This window comes from Hypomesus nipponensis, chromosome 10, assembly GCF_054491055.1.
Source record: "Hypomesus nipponensis isolate SF chromosome 10, ASM5449105v1, whole genome shotgun sequence".
Classification (NCBI taxonomy): domain Eukaryota; kingdom Metazoa; phylum Chordata; class Actinopteri; order Osmeriformes; family Osmeridae; genus Hypomesus; species Hypomesus nipponensis.
Window position 1 is genome coordinate 3,728,276 of NC_140370.1, and position 20,951 is coordinate 3,749,226.

Consider the following 20,951-nt stretch of genomic DNA (forward strand, 5'->3'; position numbering starts at 1 on the left):
CGAAGGTTGAGGATCTGTGGGACAGAGACGAGAGATGGGACGGAGGACCGGAGCGGCGTTCCGCTCGGAGCACAACACAACACCGTGACAGATTGCTCATGTTTATTTGAACTGCCCCCCGCACAATCCTTTCTGTTCTGCTTGGTGCATGCTTGTGTGTGTGTGTGTTTCCTCCATATGTCAAGAGTGGAATGCAGGTGGAATGCTCTCTCTCTCTCTCTCTCTCTCTGTCTGTCTCTCTGTCTCTGTCTCTGTCTCTCTCTCTCTCTCTCTCTCTCTCTCTCTCTCTCTCTCTCTCTCTCTCTCTCTCTCTCTCTGTCTGTCTCTCTCTCTCTCTCTCTCTCTCTCTCTCTCTCTCTCTCTCTCTCTCTCTCTCTCTCTCTCTCTCTCTCTCTCTCTCTCTCTCTCTCTCTCTCTCTCTCTCTCTCTCTCTCTCTCTCTCTCTCTCTCTCTCTCTCTCTCTCTCTCTCTCTCTGTGTGTGCTTTCTCTCTATATACCTTTGTCTTTCTGTCTGTTTCTCATTATCTTTGTCTCTGTCTCTATCTCCTGCTCTGTCTCTCTGCCCTCCCTGGCAGATTAACAGTAGAGTCTGCCGTGCCAATCAGATATGGAGAATCAGTTGTGTAGGATAAGAGCCCTGCCTCTGGCAGGGGCTGGACTTCCCAGCATGCAGTGCTCTGCAGCAGAGGTCACACCCCAGTGGGAGGGGCAGCAGTGGGTTGAACGCTTCAGGTCAAAGTGCCGGACATCACATATTCAACACATGAACATATTCATGATGTCAAGAGCAAGTTTTGAAGGAGAGTGTGAGAGGGGGGAGGGAAGAGAGGAAAGAGGTGGGGGGAGGGAGAGTGGGACAGAGAGTGTGTGTGTATTTGTATGTGTGTGTGTGTGTGTGTGCGTGCGCACGCGCGTGTCCCAGCAGCTCCAGATTAAGCCAGTGCCGACAAGAGCTCTGTAACGTTATCAGCTTCGGTGCTAACTTGGCAACCGGCCTCTGTCTCTCCAGATCTCCTTTTACCTCACACCCCCCCCTCCCCCCCCCCATTCCTGGCCTTCCCAGGGCAGCGTGGAGGGAGGGAGGGAGGGTGGGGAGAGGGTCTGGGGGTGTTGCATCTGAAGGTCAGCCCTGTACCAGAGGACCAACCATCAAATGTCGCTGGCCCCTGGTGTTTCAACCCACAACAGGGCTGTGGACGCCATGTTTGTTTGCTCAACAGACCAACAGGACGGTCTTTTCCTTCTTCTGGGGCTGAGACGGATGAACAGGTGCACTCTGTGAGGAGCAGGTCACTTCCTGTCCTGTCACCCTGTCCTGGGCCCTGCTAGCTGGCTGTGAGGACAGACGAATGTGCTTCTGTAAATGTCAGGGGTGGGAAACGTAGGAAACCTGCTTCATGTCACTGCTCCACCTCTCTCTCTCTCTCTCTCTCTCTCTCTCTCTCTGTCTCTGTCTCTGTCTCTGTCTCTGTCTCTCTCTCTCTCTCTCTCGTGGGCATTATTGGCGTGAAGGCATGATTGTTGAACAGAACTTACCAGAATTTCTCTCTCTCTCTCTCAGGTTCTCTCGTCTGCGCAGCCTCAACCTGTCCAACAACCACCTGGGCCACTTCCCCCTCGCCATCTGTGACATCGGCACGCTGACGGAGGTGAACCTCAGCTGCAACTACCTGACCTCTGTCCCTAACACCGTGGGCGCCATGACCAAGTAAGTGACCGCACAGCCTCAATCCCCCCCCCCCCCCCCCAGCTGCTGAGCCACAGCATTTGCCAGCCCAGTTCAGCCCTATGGCTGAATCACCTACATATACCTGAGGCTCACCTTTCCTGTCTGGCTGCAATGAAGGGGAGGATTCTGGGTGTTTGTCTACTCTGGACACACGGTGAACAAACACCTGACACAGGAAATGACCGTTTCTGTGAAGTCTCTGACGCTGATTGGTTTCCTCGATATGAGGTACCAGGGGAGGGAGGTGGGAAGGAGATATAAACATATGGAGAGGGGGGAGAGAGAGAGAGAGAGAAAGAAAGAAAGAAAGAAAAAGGATATGAGTGAAAGATATCTCTGTCAGGCTCACCTTGGCTACAACCTGAGGTTATCCGGCCACAAATGCTCTGTCTCAACATCGCAGAGCACCTCTCATCTCATCTGCTGGAATGATCTGGAAGGGCTGATGTGAATTCCTCTGGACACGAGTGTTGCATCTTCGAGCCACTGCTGCCCCCTGTTGGCCAGACACAGAACAGCCCAATGATGGCCCAGATGGAACGCTTCAGTTCATAGTTGGACGTTTGACATTGACACTGACATCTGACCTTGCCGTCTCTCTCTTTCTCTCCCACTTTCTTTCCATGTCTCTCTCTCCCCCTCTCTCCCTGTCTGTCCTTTTCTCTCTCACTCCCTGTCTCTTTCGCTCTCTCTCTCTCCCTCTCTCCCCCCCGTCTCTCAGTCTGCAGACGTTCCTGTTGGATGGGAACTGCCTGAGCGACCTCCCCAGCGAGCTGGGCTCCCTGGCCAGGCTGAGCTACCTGGGCCTGTCCTTCAACCAGTTGGGCCACCTGCCCCAGGTCCTGGAGAGGCTGGGCTCCATGGAGAAGCTGTGCATGGCGGGGAACAGCCTGGACACCCTCACCCTCCAGAACTTCAGACTGCTCCGGGTCAAACACGTGGACCTGCGGTACGCACACACACACACACACACACACACACACTCAAGTGCACACACACACCCACATACAGACTCACATACACATACAAACACACACACATGCTCAAGTACACACACACACACACACACACTCAAGTACACACACACACACACATACAGACTCACATACACATACAAACACACACACATGCTCAAGTACACACACACACACTCACACACATACACAGACACAGACACACAGACTCACAGACACGCACACTCGCACACAAACACACTCACATACACGCATGCACAGACGCACACACTCTCACATACACGCACACACAAGGGCACGGAGACGAGTTGAAATGCGGGTCATAATGTTTATACTCTTTCCGCCGGACAGACACACAAGCGTGCAAACAGGAAGTGGAGTCATTCATGCACACACACGCGTGTCCACTCCATGCGTAGGGGTCAGAGGCCGAGGGCGCGCTGACCTCCTGGGTGCGGGACACTGGAGGTTGTTCCCTCTCACCGCCAAAGCCCCACACAGTGGGCTGTTTAAACCAGCGTGGAAAATCCTACAATCATTGGCCAAAAGTGTTCTACCGTCGCCCTGGAAAAAGTGCTCGGGCCACAGTGACTTGGCAGTATTGTCGGGTTAATACATCACCCTGTCACCTCGAACCACGTGCTGCTCTCCAACGCCACAGGAGCAAAGATCTCAGACACGGGTCTCCTGACAGATCCCCCCCCCCCCCCCTCATGTTTTCATGAAGTCCGCGTCCAACATACGAAAGCAACAACAACAAAAAAAACGCAAACCCTGCAGCGCTGGCGCCCGACTGCTAAGACGTGTCAAGGGCCGGTCGGCGGGCACGGCAGGTGTGAATGATTAACCGTCTGAGGCCTGGGGAAGGTCAAATCGAGGTCAGGGAGCACCCAGGTTCCGTGGAGAACCTCCGTTCTCCCAGGCTTTGTCTCTGCAATGGGGATGTCAGTGGGGGCCCCTTGTCCGCTGTGCTTCGGGTGTTACTGAGTGAACGAGTGTGCTTCTCGGTCCTCATGGTCTGTGTGTGTGTGTGTGTGTGTTTGTCTCCCTGGCAGGCTGAACAAGATAACCAGCGTGGTCCGGGACGAGCCGGACCTGCTGAGACACGTGACCCAGCTGGACGTGAGGGACAACGGGCTGGAGGAGCTGGACGCCTCCCTGTTCCCCCGGCTGGAGGTGCTGCACTGTGAGAGGAACCGCATCGGCAGCCTCAAGGCCAAGGGCTGCCTGCTGAAAGGCCTCTACGCCTCACACAATGGTGGGTTGGAGACGAGGCTGGGGCTGGGGCGAGGGCTAGGGGCTAAGGCTGGGGCTGAGGTTATAGCTGCGGCTGGGGCTGGGGCTGGGGCCGGGGCTGGGACTGAGAGTTGGGTATGGACTGGAAGGGGCTGATATTGAGCTGAAATTGTCTGTTTTTTCTTGACAGATTTGCGAGAGTTGAATGTCAGTCCGGTGCCCTCTAACCTTACCTACATGGACATCTCCTGGTGAGGCTCGACTGAGATAAAGATTCAACAACTGACTCCAAACCATCGAAACTGTCAGACGAGCGTGTTTTTTTAACGTGTCTGACATTCACTTCCTGTCTCTCTCTCTCTTTGTCTCTCTCTCCCTGCCTCCCTGTCTCTCCCTGTAGGAACTGTATGGAGGTTCTCCCTGACTGGTTGTGTGAGAGTAAGAAGCTGGAGGTTCTGGATGTGAGCCATAACCTCATCACACAACTCCCAGCACGGTGAGCCTCTCTCTCTCTGTCTTTCTCTCTGTCTCTGTCTCTCTGTCTCTGTCTCTCTCTCTCTCTCTCTCTCTCTCTCTCGCTCTCTCTCTCTCTCTCTCTCTCTCTCTCTCTCTCTCTCTGTCTCCCTCTCTCTCTCTGTCTCTCTGTCTCTCTCTCTGTCTCTCTCTGTCTCTCTCTGTCTCTCTCTGTTTCTCTCTGTCTCTCTCTCTCTCTGTCTCCCTCTCTCTCTCTGTCTCTCTGTCTCTCTCTCTCTCTGTCTCTCTCTCCCTCTCTATGTCTCTCTCTCGGTCTCTCTCTGTTTCTCTCTCTCTCACCTGGTGTGTCCTCAGAGTATTGTGTGTATAACAATGGCTGTAAATGAAATGGTGACCATCAGTGTGCCCTTTGCTAGGTAGCCAGGCATATATCTCCCCCAGAGCAGCATCAATCACCCAGATAGGGTGTCCTTATCCTGGCAGGCCTCTCGCTCCTCTCCTCTCTGTTTAGACCCCCCACTCAGAAGGTCACTTCTCTCTGTCTCTCTCTGTCTCTCTCTGTCTCTCTCTGTCTCTCTCTGTCTCTCTCTCCCTCGCTCTTTCTCTGACTCCATGGTCTATTCTCTCGTCTCAGTCTCCACTTGCCATCTCCATATTCTCTCTCTCTCTTTCTATCTTTCTTTCTCCCTCTTTCTCCCCCGCTCTCTCTATTTCGGTCTATGCCTCTGTCTCCCCCCCCCCCCCCCCCACGTTCTCTCTTTTCCTCTCATTCTCTCTCTCCCTCTTGTAACCTCCTGTTCGGTCTCCATGGTGCCGTCTGTCCATCCACCTCCTTGTCTCCGCTTCGTTCCCCTCGACTCCCCCTTCCTCCTCATCTATTTTGGACCCAGGAAGTGTCACCATGATGAATTTCAGCCGAGGGCCCAGCCAGAGGCGACAATATCTTCCCATCTCCTCCTCCCTCCCTCCTCTCTCTCCCCCTTTTCTATTACAACCTCATTTTGGGTTTATCCACCCTACCCCCCCCCCCCACACACACACACACACACACACATATAAACGAGTATGCCCCTTCAGTCAAATTGAGACAGATTCACGGTTTCCACCATTGCGCCCATCGACGATCACTCCCAGAGAGAACAGACGGCTCACACGTGTGTGTGTGTGTGTGTCGCCCCCTGGTGGCAGGCTGCTGTGCAGCAGCGGTCTGAGGAAGCTGAGCGCCGGACACAACCAGCTGCAGAAGCTGCCCGACAGGGTGGAGCGCCCCCTGCTGGAGGTGCTGGACGTGCAGCACAACCAGCTCGCGGAGCTGCCCGCCAACCTGTTCCTCAAATCCGACAGGTAATGACGGCTCCACCATCATCTGGCCAACGAGCATAGCCCGACACAGGAAGTCACTGGTGTGCTGGGCGGGGGGGGGACGGGGGTGAACCGGGGAAATTCGACAGCGATCTGAGAGGAATGGGCGGGATGCCAATCATTCGTGACAAATCTGTGCAAACACGGCACTCTCGCGCGTCCTTCTTTCAGCCTGCGCTCCCTGAACGCCTCGGCCAATCAGCTGGAGCACCTGCCGCCCTCCAGCCTATCAGAGGAGAGCCGCAGCGCGCTGCAGGAGCTGTACCTCACCAACAACAGGCTGACGGACAAGTGCGTGCCCCTGCTGACGGGCCACGTTCACCTTCGGGTGCTGCACATGGCCTACAACCACCTCCAGACCTTTCCAGCCAGGTGAGGAGGCAACCACACACACACACACACACACACGCGCCACGCTTGAGGACGCGCACACATTGAACTGGACGGGCGGACATTCGAAGCCCCTTTCCCCCCTCGCGTCCCTGTCGCGCGCACACAAGCGCGACACAAACTCGATTGGTCCGGGGAAATAGGTTGCCGTGGACCGAATCGCTACTTTTCAGACACAAACACACACACACTTCCACGCACACGCCGAGTCCCTCTCTCGTTTTCTCCTCAGTAAAATGGCCAAGCTGGAGCAGCTGGAGGAGGTGGACTTAAGTGGGAACCTACTGAAGACGGTGCCCACGACCATCATGAACTGCAGGCGCATGCACACCCTCATAGCCCACTCCAACACCATCGAGGTGTTCCCTGAGGTCCTGCAGCTGCAGGAGATGAAGGTAGGCCCCGGGGCGGGCGAGCGGGCGGGCGGGGAGACGCCGGGGGTCACGTGACAGCGCATGTGTGTGTGTGTGTGTCTGCGTATTTTGGTAGATCTATGTGTCAGTGTGGGGGGGTTGTCTACGGGGGGCCGTGAAGTTCAATTATGGATAACGAGGGAACTGCTTATGCACACGTACATTGACTCTGTAAACCCGTACACTTATCTATTGATATCAACGCGCACACATCAACGTGTGAGAGCACCCATAGAAAACGGGAAAAAAAGTATTCACAGACATTTCAAATGTGTACACGCAGACATGAGTGAAAACACTTGCACATCAAGTTTATCGAAACAATGTGTTTTGTTGTTGCAATCTTTGGAAACAGATTCAGTGGTGAATGTATGTGTTCCACAACATATATGAAGCTCCTTCTCGGTGTATGAGACAGAATGCATGGGGAATTTGTAAGTGAGTGTTTCTGATGTGGAGATTTTCCGCGTGAGAGGGGACAGCATCCCAACAGTTTCTCATATATGTACAAGTGATTCAGATTCAGATGTATTCAAGTTTATTCAATGAACCTGCATAGGTTCACACAGTATCTACGCATGAAAATGTCACCACATGTCATGACACACACGGCCCTGTGTGTGTGTGCACGTGTACATGCACGTGTGTGTGTGTGTGTGTGTGTGTTAACCCCCTCCCTCCCTTGCCCAGTGTGTGGACCTGAGCTGTAATGAGCTGAGTGAGATCACCCTGCCGGAACACCTGCCCCCCAAGCTACAGGAGCTGGACCTGACAGGAAACCCCCGCCTCAACCTGGACCACCACACCCTGGAGCAGCTCAAGTACGTCCTCCTGTCGCCCCCTGGTGGCCCCACGTCCGCACCGCATCCCGTTCAGTTTCACCAAAAGACCATTTTGGACTTGTTATTGGAATTGTCGCATGAGTTGGCTTTCCCTATTTATGGTTGTAGGTGTACTGTGTGTGGGGGTGATGTGTGTAGGTGGAATGGGTGTTTTAACAATCCCTGACTTCTTCCTACCAGTAATATCCGCTGTTTCCGTATCGACCCGCCTCCGACTTTCTCGGCCAATGAAGCATCTGGTGGGCCGGCAGTGTGGAGCCATGGTTACACGGAGGCCTCTGGAGTCAAGAACAAGTAAGAGGAACATGTGACGAGCATGTGATAGACGTGAATGAGAAATCTACGATGTACATTACATTTAGCAGACGCTCTTATCCAGAGCGACTTACAGTAAGTACAGGGACATTCCCCCCGAGGCAAGTAGGGTGCCTCGCCCAAGGACACAATGCACTTTGGCACGGCCGGGAATTGATCTCGCAACCTTCGGATTACGAGCCCGGTTCCCTAACCGCTCAGCCACCTGACTCCCTACGTAGGTCATGGTGTTACCATGGTCACTGGTGTGTAGACTGTAGATCCTTGGGTCGAAGGCGCAGCTGTTTCGAATGTGTGTGTAGAACTGTATGAATGACGTGTGACATGAGGCCGAAATGGGGGTAGAAATAGAGAATGAGAGTCTACCTCCCCCAGCAAGACTGATGTGTGTGTGTGTGTGTGTGCGCGCTCCTCAGACTGTGCGTGGCGGCCCTGTCGGTGAGCAGTTTCTGCGGCAGCCGCGAGGCGCTCTACGGGGTGTTTGACGGCGACAGGAACGTGGAGGTGCCCTACCTGCTGCAGTGCACCATGGGCGACGTGCTGGCCGAGGAGCTGCACAAGACCAAGAGCGAGGAGGACTACATGACCAACACCTTCCTCGTCATGCAGAGGTAGGCTTCCTCCTCCTCCTCCTTGGGACTTGACCTTGGGCCTCGGCTCATCGGCCCAACCAAACCCGCGCACTGCCACCTTCACGTCACCTGGCGGGAGAGTGACGGGAACATTTGAGTAAATATGGCCACGCGCCGAGGCGTCTGCTGGACATTTCGAGTCGGGGTTAGCGACTGGAAAATGTGGTTTGTCTTCTCACCGCCTTGAATGAATGTTTGGGTTTAAACCAGGATGCCAAAGCATTCAATATGTGTCGGGACATTTTTCAACTCATATCAGAGAACCCAATTGTCAGTAATCCTCGCACAACTACTGCCACGATGCAAACTGACACGTCTGCGTGCGCGAGTGTTTTGACAAAAAACGACGTGTCAATGATGTCCTCTCTCCCCATCTCCCACTTTCTCTCTACCTCCCTCTCCCCCCATCTCCCACTTTCTCTCTACCTCCCTCTCCCCCCTCTCTCCCCATCTCCCACTCTCTCTCTACCTCCCTCTCCCCCCTCTCTCCCCATCTCCCACTTTCTCTCTACCTCCCTCTCCCCCTCTCTCCCCATCTCCCACTTTCTCCTCTACCTACCTCTCCCCCTCTCTCCCCATCTCCCACTCTCTCTCTACCTCCCTCTCCCCCCTCTCTCCCCATCTCCCACTCTCTCTCTACCTCCCTCTCCCCCCTCTCTCCCCATCTCCCACTTTCTCCTCTACCTCCCTCTCCCTCTCTCCCCATCTCCCACTTTCTCTCTACCTCCCTCTCCCCCCTCTCTCCCCATCTCCCACTTTCTCTCTACCTCCCTCTCCCCCTCTCTCCCCATCTCCCACTTTCTCTCTACCTCCCTCTCCCCCCTCTCTCCCCATCTCCCACTTTCTCTCTACCTCCCTCTCCCCCTCTCTCCCCATCTCCCACTTTCTCTCTACCTCCCTCTCCCCCCTCTCTCCCCATCTCCCACTTTCTCTCTACCTCCCTCTCCCCATCTCCCACTTTCTCTCTACCTCCCTCTCCCCCCTCTCTCCCCATCTCCCACTTTCTCTCTACCTCCCTCTCCCCATCTCCCACTTTCTCTCTACCTCCCTCTCCCCCTCTCTCCCCATCTCCCACTTTCTCTCTACCTCCCTCTCCCCCTCTCTCCCCATCTCCCACTTTATCTCTACCTCCCTCTCCCCCCTCTCTCCCCGCCCACAGGAAGCTCGGCACGGCGGGCCAGAAGCTGGGCGGCTCGGCGGCGCTCTGCCACATCCGCCACGACCCCACCGACCCCGGCGGCTGCTTCACCCTGACGGCCGCCAGCGTGGGCAAGTGCCAGGCCGTGCTGTGCCGCGACGGCAAGCCCCTCCCCCTGTCCCTGCCGCACAACGTGGGCCTGGAGGAGGAGTACCGCCGCGTCAGGCAGCACAACGCCATCATTACCGAGGTTGGAGAGCGCACGCAGGGGAGGGGGCAGTGTGTGTGTGTGCCTGTGTGTGTGTGTGTGTGTGTGTGTGGGAGATCACTTCTCACGTCCCCCCCCCATCTCCCCCTCCACAGGACAACAAGGTGAACGGGGTGACCGACTCCACCCGGATCATGGGCTACTCCTTCCTCTACCCCGCCGTGGTGCCCCGGCCGTACGTCCGCACCCTGGCCCTCTCCCCCCAGGACGAGTTCTTCATCCTGGGCAGCCGGGGCCTGTGGGACGCCCTGTCCCCCGGCGAGGCGGTGGAGGCGGCGCGCAACGTCCCCGACGGCCTGGCCGCCGCCAAGAAGCTGTGCTCGCTGGCGCAGGGCTACGGCTGCACGGACAGCCTGAGCGCCGTGGTGGTGCAGCTGAGCGTCAGCGAGGACTGCTGCCCCTGCTGCTGCGACGCCGCCCAGCCCCACCCCCACCACCACCACCACCACCACGGGGGGCCGCCGCCCAGCCCCGGCCTGGGAGTCTACCCGTCGGCTTCGGCCATGAAGGCGGCCGGGGGAGGGGGCGGCGGCGAGGGCGTCCCGCTCGCCGTGCCATCGTCGTGCAGCGAGATCAGCAGCGAGATCAGCACCAGCGAGATGAGCAGCGAGGTGGGCTCCACCGCCTCGTCGGACGAGCCGCCGCAGAGCTCCCTGGTGCTGCTGCACGAGCAGGCCCACCACCACCAGCACCAGCAGCCCCACCACCTCGGCCTGCACCCCCAGGCCCACTCCCTGGGCCTCCACGCCCTGGCTCAGCCCTGCCCGTACCCGGCCTCGGAGCCCTCCGGCCGGGCTTGCTGCGCCCTACACCCGGCCTGCCTGGCCGGCTCTTTCCAGAGGCAGCTGTCCAACGCCACGTTCTCCAGCGCCCTGTCCGACAACGGGCTGGACAGCGAGGACGAGGAGCCCATCGCCGGCGTGTTCTCCAACGGCAGCCGGGTGGAGGTGGAGGCCGACGTCCACTGCCTGAGGGCCGGGGCGTCTTCGTCCTCCTCCGAGGCCCTCCCGCCCCCACCCCCGCCCTGCACCCCGGAGCCCTCGGAGGAAGGGGCGGAGCCGGAGCCGGGCGAGGCGGAGCCGGAGGGGGGGGGCGGCGGGGCGGGGGACGGGGGGAGCGCGCCGGCGGCGAAGAGAAGGGGCAACGGCTCGGTGGCGCCCCAGGAGAGGAGTCACAACCTCATCGAGATCGCGGCCGACGCACCCTCCAGGAAGGGCGGCGGCTACTTCAACGCCCCCGCCCAGCCCGACCCCGACGACCAGTTCATCGTCCCGCCGGAGCTGGAGGAGGAGGTCAAGGAGATCATGAAACAGCATCAGCAGAAGCAGCAGAAACCGCCCGGCAACACGGAGCAGCCCGCAGACTACTACGACACCCCCCTCTGAACATACCCCCCCCCCCCCCCCACTGCACTCTCACCGCCACGACACCCCCCCTCAGCCTTTGGCAAGAGATTTTCCTGCGATATCGCCGTCTGCAGACGAGAGCACACACATAGTCTCCTCCCCTCTCCTGTCTGCAGACTCCATGCTCTCAGACTCTCTGTGTGACCGCATCACTGGAGTACCGCACACTGTAACACCGCCCCACCCCCCCTTTCTTACCCGTAACCAATAGAAAACAAAATGCAAATGAGCCCTTTAAGACGAGCACGCCCGTTAGAAGGAAGTACCTTTTGGATGGGAGCTTGCCTCGTCCTACAGATGTGCTGTACCACTCACTGACTGTCCAACGGACCTTGTTTTACATTAGACCAGCAGAGTATGTCATCGACACGAGCCTCTGCGATAGGTTTATCCTGCCACAACGCACCGTTGATTCGGATAATATGATTCCATTGTTTCGTTTTTATTTTTTTTTACTGACCATATCTTTTAATGTGAAGGAAGTTGCTGTAAATTAACTTTTTACAAACCAACATGGAAACGCATAATCTTTTTTTAATTTGATTTGTATTCTCTATGAACTGTCCAATGGTACACACCAATAATCAATACCACACCTAACTGTTGTAGATAGGGCACTTAAAAGATCCTGTATGTCTTCAGTGAATCACGGCTCTTGGCCTGTAAAAAGGCATATACATTTTTTTTTTGAAATTTGAACGACTAACTCCTAGGAGTTGCATACTCTTTATGGTGACTTAGTCACTTTTACTAATCTTCTCTGAGAGAAATGGTGATTTTTTTTTCCCAATGACTGTAAATAAGAGAAATGTTGTACTGATGCTTTTAAATGAACTGTGTACCTGTCTGTCGGTGAACTAACTTGTTTGGGAGGGAGGGGGTGATGGGTCATCGTGGTTTGTTGGGATCTAACCTTTACTACGGTTCAGACACACACTCACACACACTCCTTATATAGGATTCCAACAATTCAGAATGAGTACTTTTTTAACTTCAAATTGTTTCTGTTACTTGCTCAATAGTCAGCACTTTTTCTAACACACATGAACACACATTAATATAGTCCACACGCACACGCACAGACACAATGTTCAGTTCCTCCTCCCTCCTTCCAATTGTCACCGGCACGACTGTGTTGAGTTCAATAATGCAAACAAATACTATATCCACATGGACAGCAAGCAACACAAATGTTCCTGTCTTTGGTATAATAAATCGGACATTTGTGAATATAAAACCTGTTGTTCTGACGTGTTCTCGAAGGTGTAGGTCTATGTCATTGTATGTGCCACTAAACAAATCAATGTAGAAACACCCAAAATAGCACCCAGCAATGTTTTTAATCATGATCAATTTACTGTACATTTTACAAAAATTGATTTGTAATTTATAACATATTGTCTTTATCATAAGACAAAGAAATGTATACAGTTGCATGTTAACTGTATTGCCAGAAGGGGGCGATATTCATCTGAATCTGTATATTCAGCTCGTGAAGACACGACACTGAACACTTCGGCATCATTTCATTGTATCTGTCAATTTCTTCTCAATTTCGTCACTCACAGAGCGGTCCTCCCGCATTCCGCACCACCGCTAACGTTCGACATGACCAAGCCCTTGTCACCGGAGCGCTTCTGGTACTTGTTCTTCACGCACACGACACTGACCACGGTGATGACCAGCATGACGGCCAGCACGGACAGAGAGGCGGCCAGGGCCGTGGTCATGGCGTCCCCCGAAGAGCCCCTGGACTGACACCTGTCCCCCATGTACCACCAGTCACCCCCAACTGCACACCTGGAGGGAGAGGGAGATGGTGGGAGGGGAGGGGGGAGGGGGGGGGGAATGGAGGAAGATCACGAGGAGAGGGGGCGTGGTGTTTAAAGACTCAGGGCACGTTTCCACTGATAGCGGGGGACTAGGTTCCTACTGAGGGAGTAATCACACATTGCACAGTGGGTGAGCAGAAATCAAACACCAGTTAGATACAAAACACTGGTTCTGTTCTCTGTGTGTGTGCGCGTGTGTGAGGCGGGGGCGGGGGCTTCCCATGTGTTTACATTGGTGTGCTTGTGTACGTGCGTGGGCGAGTTCAAAGAGTACATTGACAATGGGACGCTAGTACCTGCAAACGGCCTTCCCTGCATCCACCACACAGATCCCCTTGTTCTGACATTCAACATCGACGCAGGGATTGGTGGGCGGTGGAGCCACCGTGGTGATGGGCGTGGTCACCGGGCTGACAGGAGGGGTTGCCGTGGTCACAGTTGGCACGGTGGAAGAGGGCAGGGGTTGGGTGTCTACGAGATTGGACACATCTGGATGGGGGGAGATGGGGCGGGGGTAATGAGAGGTAAACACGGGAGCAGATAGGATCATGGTAAAGTATGTGACCTTGGAGACAATGGATCAGGATTACATGGAGGACTACTGAGAAGAGGTCATTGTATGCAATCGCTGCCTTGTTGATACGCTGTACTTGTTGTTACATTTACTCATTGAGCAGACGCTTTTATCCAGAGCGGGACATTACCCCCGAGACAAGTAGTGTGAAGTGCCTTGCCCAAGGACACAACGTCATTTGGCACAGGTGGGAGTTGAACTGGCAACCTTCTGATTGCTAGCCTAATGCCCTAAACGCTCAGCCACCTGACTCTCCAAGGTTGAATGGAGTACGGTCCCCTTTAAGAGGAGTCAATCTGATGAACACAGGCAGGATATGCACCGATGACGTGAATCCATTGGTGACGGCCACGCAGTGAATGCACCGAGGAGCTCCTACCGCCTGGTCACATGACTACTGATTTCAGTTGGTTTGGGGGCTTTCCTCACCCTCCATGCTGAGGAGGAAGATGGCGTCTCCTCCCTTGACGAAGTCTCTGCTCCTGGCTCTGCCGTGGGTGAGGTAGACGGGGGTCCCGGCCCCAGGCCCCCGGTGGTACACGCTGCCGTCCTCCTCCGTCACCTCCGTGCCCACCTTCCGGGGATCATCCCAGAAAAACGTGCCCTCTAGTGATGGGCGTAGAAAGGGCAATTGAATTGTCTGATACAACACATTCCATTTACATGTATTCATTTAGCAGACGCTTTTATCCAAAGCGACTTCCAAGAGAGCTTTACAAAAGTGCATAGGTAACTGATCATAACAGCGAGATATCCACCAACATTGCGGGTAGCCAAACATGAAGCATACATTGTTAAAAACCCAAAATAAGTGCCAAAGGGAAGAACCATAAGAGCAGATCAACAAGTTACAATTAAAAAACATGAACCTCAAAAAAGTGCAGGAGTGCACCTGTAGAAGCAAGCAAGAGTTTTAAATCAGTTACAGCAAACCAACAAGAGCAACAAGTCTCTTAGTCAGAGTCATTGTGATTATGGAGGAAACTAACATCATGTCCAGCAAGTCATTCCGAGGTGCCGTTGTGTTCCCGGAAGAAGTGAGTCTTGAGCCTATAACATCCTAAACTAAGCCATAATAGTGCCAAAATGAGCAGTCTTCCGAGTTCAATAATGTGTTGTTGTTGAGGTGTGAAGTTTTATTTGAATAACATATTGGTCAATCAAAGAGGATCCTATTCCCTCCCACCGCCCCCCCCCCCCCCCCCACTGACCTGGGGTCATCTGCCGTGGGTCGGTGGTGACGCTCCGCTGGTTGGACATGCGCTTCTGGATATGGGGGTTCTGATCCATCAGCATCATGGTCATCTGCTTCCATGGACACGGCCACGGCAGCCCCACATCCCCTGGCCGGACCACCAGGTGGGCGTAGGCGGAGAGCTCCCCAGGGTAGCCCTTCTTCCCACTGGGGTAAAGGCCCATCTGGAAGGTGTAGCCCTGCCTGGAGGTGAAGGGGGGGCTGTAGATGGCGGTGTCGTGCGGGGTGATCTCCATCACCTGGGTGAAGTTGGTCACCCTCCACACGTGCTCGGGGCACGCGGTCTCCGAGAGGTTGACGTCGTCCAGGGAAAGGCCGCCCGGCGAGGGGCCGCCGGCGCCCTTGGTGCCCTCGAAGACCACGCGGAACTTCTTGGCCACGCTCAGACTGACGTGGTGAACCTGCCACAGCTCCTGTGGGGGGCCTGGGAGAGAGGGGGGTGAGAGACAGAGAGAGAAAGGGAGGAGAGAGAGACAGACAGAGGGGGAGAGAGAGAGAGAGAGAGAGAGAGAGAGAGAGAGAGAGAGAGAGAGAAATAGAAAGAGAGAAAGAGAGAGAGAGAGAGAGAGAGAGAGAGAGAGAGAGAAGTCAAAGGGATCAGGACGTGTGGGGAAATAAGTGGACGCTACAAACTGGAAAGTGCTGACAAACTGCTTCAAGGCGACAGAGGGAACCAGACTGAAACTGGGGTAGTCTCCTTCGTACCTCGACCAAGAGGGCTCGGTAAGTGACGTACAGTAAAACACACTTGAATCCCCCCGAAGGTCTCCGACAGAGCCACGATCTGCTACTGTAGGAGGAGAGTAGGGCAACATTACCATCTATGGTCTGGATGAAACGGAGGACGCCATCAGGATTGGCTGGGTCGTACTCCCGGACCCAGATCTTCAGTTGGTCATTGGCGCCCCCGCTGTTGTAGTAGAAGAACTGCAGACACTGGAAGCCTCTCTTGGGGTAGAGCAGTCTGGACTCCAGCAGAGCCCGGTCCCCTGGGTTAGCTGTCCCCATGCTGAGGTGCATGAAATAGCCTGTGTCTGTGGACCGTGATGAACAGTATCGACACTCCTGTGTGCTGTGCAGAACAAAGTGTGCTAATCATGGTCTACAATCTCCATTTATCTGCAGAGATGAAAGCCTTGTGGACATGGATCTAGCCTAGCAGAGTGGTTAGGGCAAAGGTACTGTAGATAATGGTGTCTTGGGAGGTTTTTCAGTCCGGGCCGAAGGGGAGCTCACCGGAGCAGCGGCCCAGGTTGGAGTAGTCTGTGTCGGGTCCGCCTGCAGCCTGGGTCACCCTGGTCCAGTCAGCCTGATCCCCCTTTCCCTGGATCATCCCACAGATGTTCTCCCTCTCAAAATCACACGAGTCCAGGAAGGTGGAGGAGTGGGCTGGATCAATGGTGCACACAGACACAAAGGCACACACACACACAGCTCAACAGTTATAACAAGAAAACTGCAGTAAGGTTAGACACCTCTTTACGTGCGCATGTGCTTTGATTCTGTCTCCAACTCTCAGTGGGGCTTTCTGTTATCTTTAGGTACATCTCAGTCTCATAAAATGGATTTGTTGAAGCCAGTGCCTTGGCGCTTATCAAAGCGATGGTTGCCGGGAGGCGTATGGTATTTACTGCAATTGTAAAGGCGGTGGAGCTTGAGCAGGTCGTTGTCGCTGAACTCCATGCGCTGGCCGATGACCTCGCTAAAGGCCGGGATCTTGGTGACGATGGTGGGTTCTGTGCCGTTCCGGAAGGCAGTCTTGCTGTAGTGCATCATGGAGCCGTAGTCGTAAGGCACGCCCAGAGAGCTGGATGTGGTGTCGTTGTACGTGTTGAAGTTGTGCTCCTTCCCTGTGGAAGTCCATGGTCAGCTTGCTATTGATTTTCAATGCGACCCTGCTTGTTGAATTTGAACTGCAGCAATACTGTATTGTATAAATTAGCATGACATCAGTCTGTTGCCTGCCCTCTGCCCTTCAATAATTTCAGAGAATAGGAATATTATTCTGATGCTGCAGGCTGTTTTCGGTTCTGAAACATTTATGCCTTAGTGATGAGACCCATTACACAACATAATATGTACAGCCTACTCCTGCTCACATTGCTGCTAGTAGGCCTACATGCCAAAAAAACAAAGACCAGCAATGTGGGTGATATTGAAAATTATTACATAGTATATCGGAACTAAATTGTATTTGTCTGGAATTACAAACGCATAGCGACCTAGCGACCAGATAAATACGTCAGACAGGTCATTTGATGAGCAAGCAGAACTTCTGTAAGAGCACCAGCAGAACTGGATGATTGCTTTTGCCTCCTCAGCTACAGTGCTTCTCAATCAAGTGGTGTACCCAGGAGAGGAAGTTTCTAAATATGGGGATGAGAGAGAGCAAGCGGGACACTACCCTCAGAAATGCGATCCCACATGATAGTCACGTAGTCGTCGCGGTCCGAACGTGACTGCTCATGCCAGAATCCCAGAGCGTGAAGGAACTCGTGTTCTATAGTTGCGATGCGGTCGCAATTCGTCCCAATGGATAACCTCTGCTTCCCCACACGCCTGTTCCCCACCGAAGAGAAACATCTAAGGATAAAACGAAAAGAACAGAGACGAACATCTTTACGACATCAAACAGAATCCATGGTTTCCTTGATACGAGCCTTTAGCCTACTCCAGGGATTATTCTACACATTATTCTGTGCGTTTAGAGACTCACTTTTCAAAACACCTTTGGTTAACACCATGAAATAAGGCAAACACCGTGAGAAACACGCAGTCCTCATTAGGCTTACCCGCTTCCTTTAAAAATTGAAATGTAGTTCTGCTCTCCCTCCCATGGTTTGAAGTCGATACAGGTCTTCATTCGGTACTGCTCAAAGGCCTTCAGAATCACTCCCTTTGCATTGATCTCTGCAAAGCAAACATTACTCTCATCTCGTATTTTGACACCTCGGAACAGAGCATGTGTAGGCCTAAAGCGCAAACGCAGTATGCTGCTGTTAATGGCTAACTTTTAGGACTGTAACACACTCCATTTAGATGGATGTAAAGATTAGAGCTCAGAGGTCACTGCAGCGCAGTCCACTGTAGTCTTACCCAAATCGTCCTCCATATAGTAAGGAATGGTCTTTGGCCATCTGTACTCGTCTCCTATGATAGAGTTGCGGCCTTGTCTCTGCAGAGTCAATATACATATAAGCCATTAGAAAAGTGTATCCAGTACACTGAAAATTAAAATTAGGAATACTTCTGCTCAACCCTTCACTATATGTTAGACGAAGGGCATTAATATTGAATAGATCTGCACACGTGCCCGAGAAAGACATTGCGGATGAAAACGTTGCATAATTTGTTTTGAAGGGAAACGGGGATTATATATTTTTATATACATTTACGGTATTTTTTATCACCTACCTCATCAAGAACAATATCTCCCTCCATCAAATCAAGGCCTGCAGCTGTGTAAAGATCAACTTACACTTTAAGTGAATTATTGAAAAACAGGGAACGTGACCAATCTACAATCATTATCACGAACCTTCATTGATGTCAAATATGTCCTCTCCACCGTCCACATCATACTCTGTGGAGCAGCAACAATTACAATCTGACTGTTTTCGTATTTCATGTATGAACATCATAGAACACATACGTAATAATACTCAGTCTTAAACAAAATATGGAAAAACAAGAAATGTCTCTTACCTAATACTTTAGGTGTAGGCTTAACAAGAGAGGAAGGGAGTAAAATCCACATTAACATTTTGACGGTGACAAAGTTTGACAATTATTGGTAATGTAAACATACACTGGAGTGTTATCTTGAAGTATCTCAATTTCATCAATCTAACTGACAATAAAACAATTGGTGAAGTAACATCTTACCAGACAAGATATATTTCCACATAACAGGCAGAACATGTGAAGGATAAACACATATGTTCTTCTTCTTCCCATGCTTGTGTCCCTGTGTCCAACACTTTGAAAGACTGCCCTTGGCCTACAACAGCTATTCATAAAAGGTTTTTCTCCAACGGTTTACAGCTCAAATAGATCGAAGTACGTGTTATTTCTGATAACAGGAGCTGTAAAGGATTGGAGATGAGAATAAACCTAAGGCCAATTGAACTGGGTGTTTTTATACAGACCTGCACGGATAGCGCTGAGGACAACCACAAACATAATTGCACAATCACAGTCAGACACACTTCAAGTACAGATACTGTCAATTGGGTTTTATTTTGAAAAACGAGAACGATACAAAATCCTTAAGAATTCTTACGTCTCCCATCATTATTGTAAATCGGAAAGAGAAAAAGAGAGAGAGACCAATCAGGCCACATCTTGGCCGTTGTTAAGTAATGTGTTAATAACTACCAATGCAGGAGGTCACACAACAAGGTGTGAGAAGCATCAAGCATAAGTTTCAACAAGTCATGTTTTTTGCATGACAATCAGAGCATGTACCACTGCGCATGACCCCAAACACCCAATGGAAACCCCGCCCCTTCCCCTCAAGTGTCTCCTATGACAATCCACACACCAGAGGGATATCTGCTCCTTGGCACCTTTCTGGACTTAACCCTGTTCAGTTCATTCGTCTTTGATAGCCTGTCAATATTTGGTCAAGTCCTGGTCACAGAAGGAAGGTAACACTCTGATGTGCTCCAATATTGTGAGATCGTCACTACACATTGTTGCTAGTTACCTTTCTGGACATCTTAAAGGAGAAGGCAGAGTAGTTACTAATCACTCACTTTCAAGGTCAGGTCTTTTCTCCAGATTGCATTGGCAGTAGGCCTGCTGATGTTGTATTTGGCGTATGTTTTGCTTTGGCGACAACAGACTTTCAGTAGCTTGTCAGGAAAATTACCCCAACTAACATAACGGAAGGACGATATTTTGAGATTCCTAATTACACAGTTGGCTACCTAATGTTTGGTTTACTTCTGATCGATTGTCATTTAAATGTGCCTAAGTAGAGAGAAGTGAGAAGTTTGTGTACATTTCTACTGCGTCGGTGAACTGAGAAGGCTCAGTTAGATGTTTCAAGTACGTCGATCTGTCTGGCTAGATGCATTCGACGACATCTCAAGGTCTTTTCAGCAGGGGTCCATTCTACGGAGGGCAGTTTGTATAGCTCAAGGTCTCATAATCCAACCCAGGCTGGGCAGCACAGACTGCTGAATAGCACGGTGAAGATGACTCTCCTCGTCCTCCGACACATTCTGGAAATAACACAATCAAGCAGTCAAGCTGGTTTTGTAACGACATGTATCCACTGTGTTTCCCTGAAAGACGAAAGCCTCGCTCACCACATAGTTGTCATAGCTGAACCGGTGACGCAAGGCCAGGTGACCTATAAGGTTGCGGCTGTGGTATCCGGTATCCCCCCAGGCTGTTCTCACACAGATAGGACACACCTGGAAGAGAGGGGGGGACGACTGAGTGGGTCTACAGGCAGGGCGGACTGGCCATCGGGGATACCGGGGGAATGCCCGGTGGGCCGACGGGGTTAGGATGGTACGGACTTCGAAAGTTCAACGTAATATATGTAAGATATATGATGTCATTTCTTTATAATCATCCAAAATAATGTTAAGTGTATGGGGATTTTTCCAAGTAGCCCAATGACTGGTCGATACGTGCGATGCAGTCAGTGGACAACGCGCCTTGTATTGAGTGGGCCACGCGCAGTTTACTGAGTGGGCCGGTCTGACAGTATAACTCCCTGGTCACTTTTTCCCCCCAGTCTGCCCCTGACTACAGGTGACATCCGATCTTCCTTGGATTTCCTCTGTGACCCTAGCAGAACTCCAGTGTGTTGGGTCATTGCGGCTCAGTCAGTGTTGTTGTTGTTGCTAACTGCTAGCCTTACCCTGGGAGAGATTTCTCCTCTGTGGCAGCTCAAGCAGTGGTGGACCAGTGCCATGTCTGTCAGAGCCTGCAGGGGGCAGTATGGACAGGTGTACGCCCCTCCCTGCCCCAGAGGAATCGCTTCTGGCCTGGATTGGGCCATATAGAACAAAGGTTAACATCTCAAACATAACATTTTTTAGATTCATATGGATTCTTTTTGAGTGTGAGTTTGTACCCACTGTTCATATGTT

The 20,951-nt window shown here is 52.6% G+C and overlaps 3 protein-coding genes across 3 annotated transcripts in view; 1 reads left to right on the plus strand and 2 right to left on the minus strand.

The window, feature by feature from the left end:
• Positions 1–11,164, plus strand: part of phlpp1 (PH domain and leucine rich repeat protein phosphatase 1) — a 37,937-nt gene extending 26,773 nt beyond the window's left edge. The window contains exons 5-17 of the mRNA XM_084707092.1: positions 1,563–1,709; positions 2,452–2,679; positions 3,760–3,962; positions 4,131–4,191; positions 4,341–4,436; positions 5,603–5,758; positions 5,948–6,148; positions 6,399–6,561; positions 7,270–7,400; positions 7,602–7,715; positions 8,153–8,347; positions 9,528–9,756; positions 9,870–11,164. Coding sequence (XP_084563218.1) covers positions 1,563–1,709; positions 2,452–2,679; positions 3,760–3,962; positions 4,131–4,191; positions 4,341–4,436; positions 5,603–5,758; positions 5,948–6,148; positions 6,399–6,561; positions 7,270–7,400; positions 7,602–7,715; positions 8,153–8,347; positions 9,528–9,756; positions 9,870–11,159 — 3,214 coding nt within the window. The 3' untranslated portion in view covers positions 11,160–11,164. The remainder of the gene's footprint in view (positions 1–1,562; positions 1,710–2,451; positions 2,680–3,759; positions 3,963–4,130; positions 4,192–4,340; positions 4,437–5,602; positions 5,759–5,947; positions 6,149–6,398; positions 6,562–7,269; positions 7,401–7,601; positions 7,716–8,152; positions 8,348–9,527; positions 9,757–9,869) is intronic.
• Positions 11,165–12,618: 1,454 nt separating this feature from the next.
• mep1bb (meprin A subunit beta b) lies at positions 12,619–18,399 on the minus strand. Its single transcript, XM_084707093.1, has 11 exons — positions 18,256–18,399; positions 17,938–18,016; positions 17,634–17,751; positions 17,246–17,424; positions 16,473–16,691; positions 16,078–16,230; positions 15,660–15,875; positions 14,798–15,265; positions 14,016–14,192; positions 13,309–13,501; positions 12,619–12,980 (listed from the first exon to the last, which is right to left on the minus strand). The coding sequence occupies exons 1-11, from the start codon at positions 18,280–18,282 to the stop codon at positions 12,743–12,745; spliced, it is 2,067 nt and encodes a 688-aa protein (XP_084563219.1). The 5' UTR covers positions 18,283–18,399; the 3' UTR covers positions 12,619–12,742.
• A 671-nt stretch (positions 18,400–19,070) lies between these two features.
• Positions 19,071–20,841, minus strand: LOC146270859 (E3 ubiquitin-protein ligase RNF114-like). Its single transcript, XM_084708271.1, has 3 exons — positions 20,720–20,841; positions 20,157–20,264; positions 19,071–20,069 (listed from the first exon to the last, which is right to left on the minus strand). The coding sequence occupies exons 1-3, from the start codon at positions 20,771–20,773 to the stop codon at positions 19,983–19,985; spliced, it is 249 nt and encodes an 82-aa protein (XP_084564397.1). The 5' UTR covers positions 20,774–20,841; the 3' UTR covers positions 19,071–19,982.
• Positions 20,842–20,951: the final 110 nt, after the last annotated feature.

Excerpts from the sequence above, each read along its gene's own strand:
- mep1bb (XM_084707093.1), bottom strand. The coding sequence starts at position 18,282 with ATGGAGGGAGATATTGTTCTTGATGAG. Across the intron at positions 18,017-18,255 it reads GAGATATTGTTCTTGATGAG|AGACAAGGCCGCAACTCTAT; the intron begins GTAGGTGATAAA and ends TTGACTCTGCAG. Across the intron at positions 17,752-17,937 it reads CTATATGGAGGACGATTTGG|AGATCAATGCAAAGGGAGTG; the intron begins GTAAGACTACAG and ends TTTGCTTTGCAG.
- LOC146270859 (XM_084708271.1), bottom strand. The coding sequence starts at position 20,773 with ATGGCACTGGTCCACCACTGCTTGAGCTGCCACAGAGGAGAAATCTCT. Across the intron at positions 20,265-20,719 it reads GAGGAGAAATCTCTCCCAGG|GTGTGTCCTATCTGTGTGAG; the intron begins GTAAGGCTAGCA and ends CCTCTCTTCCAG. Across the intron at positions 20,070-20,156 it reads TCAGCTATGACAACTATGTG|AATGTGTCGGAGGACGAGGA; the intron begins GTGAGCGAGGCT and ends TGTTATTTCCAG.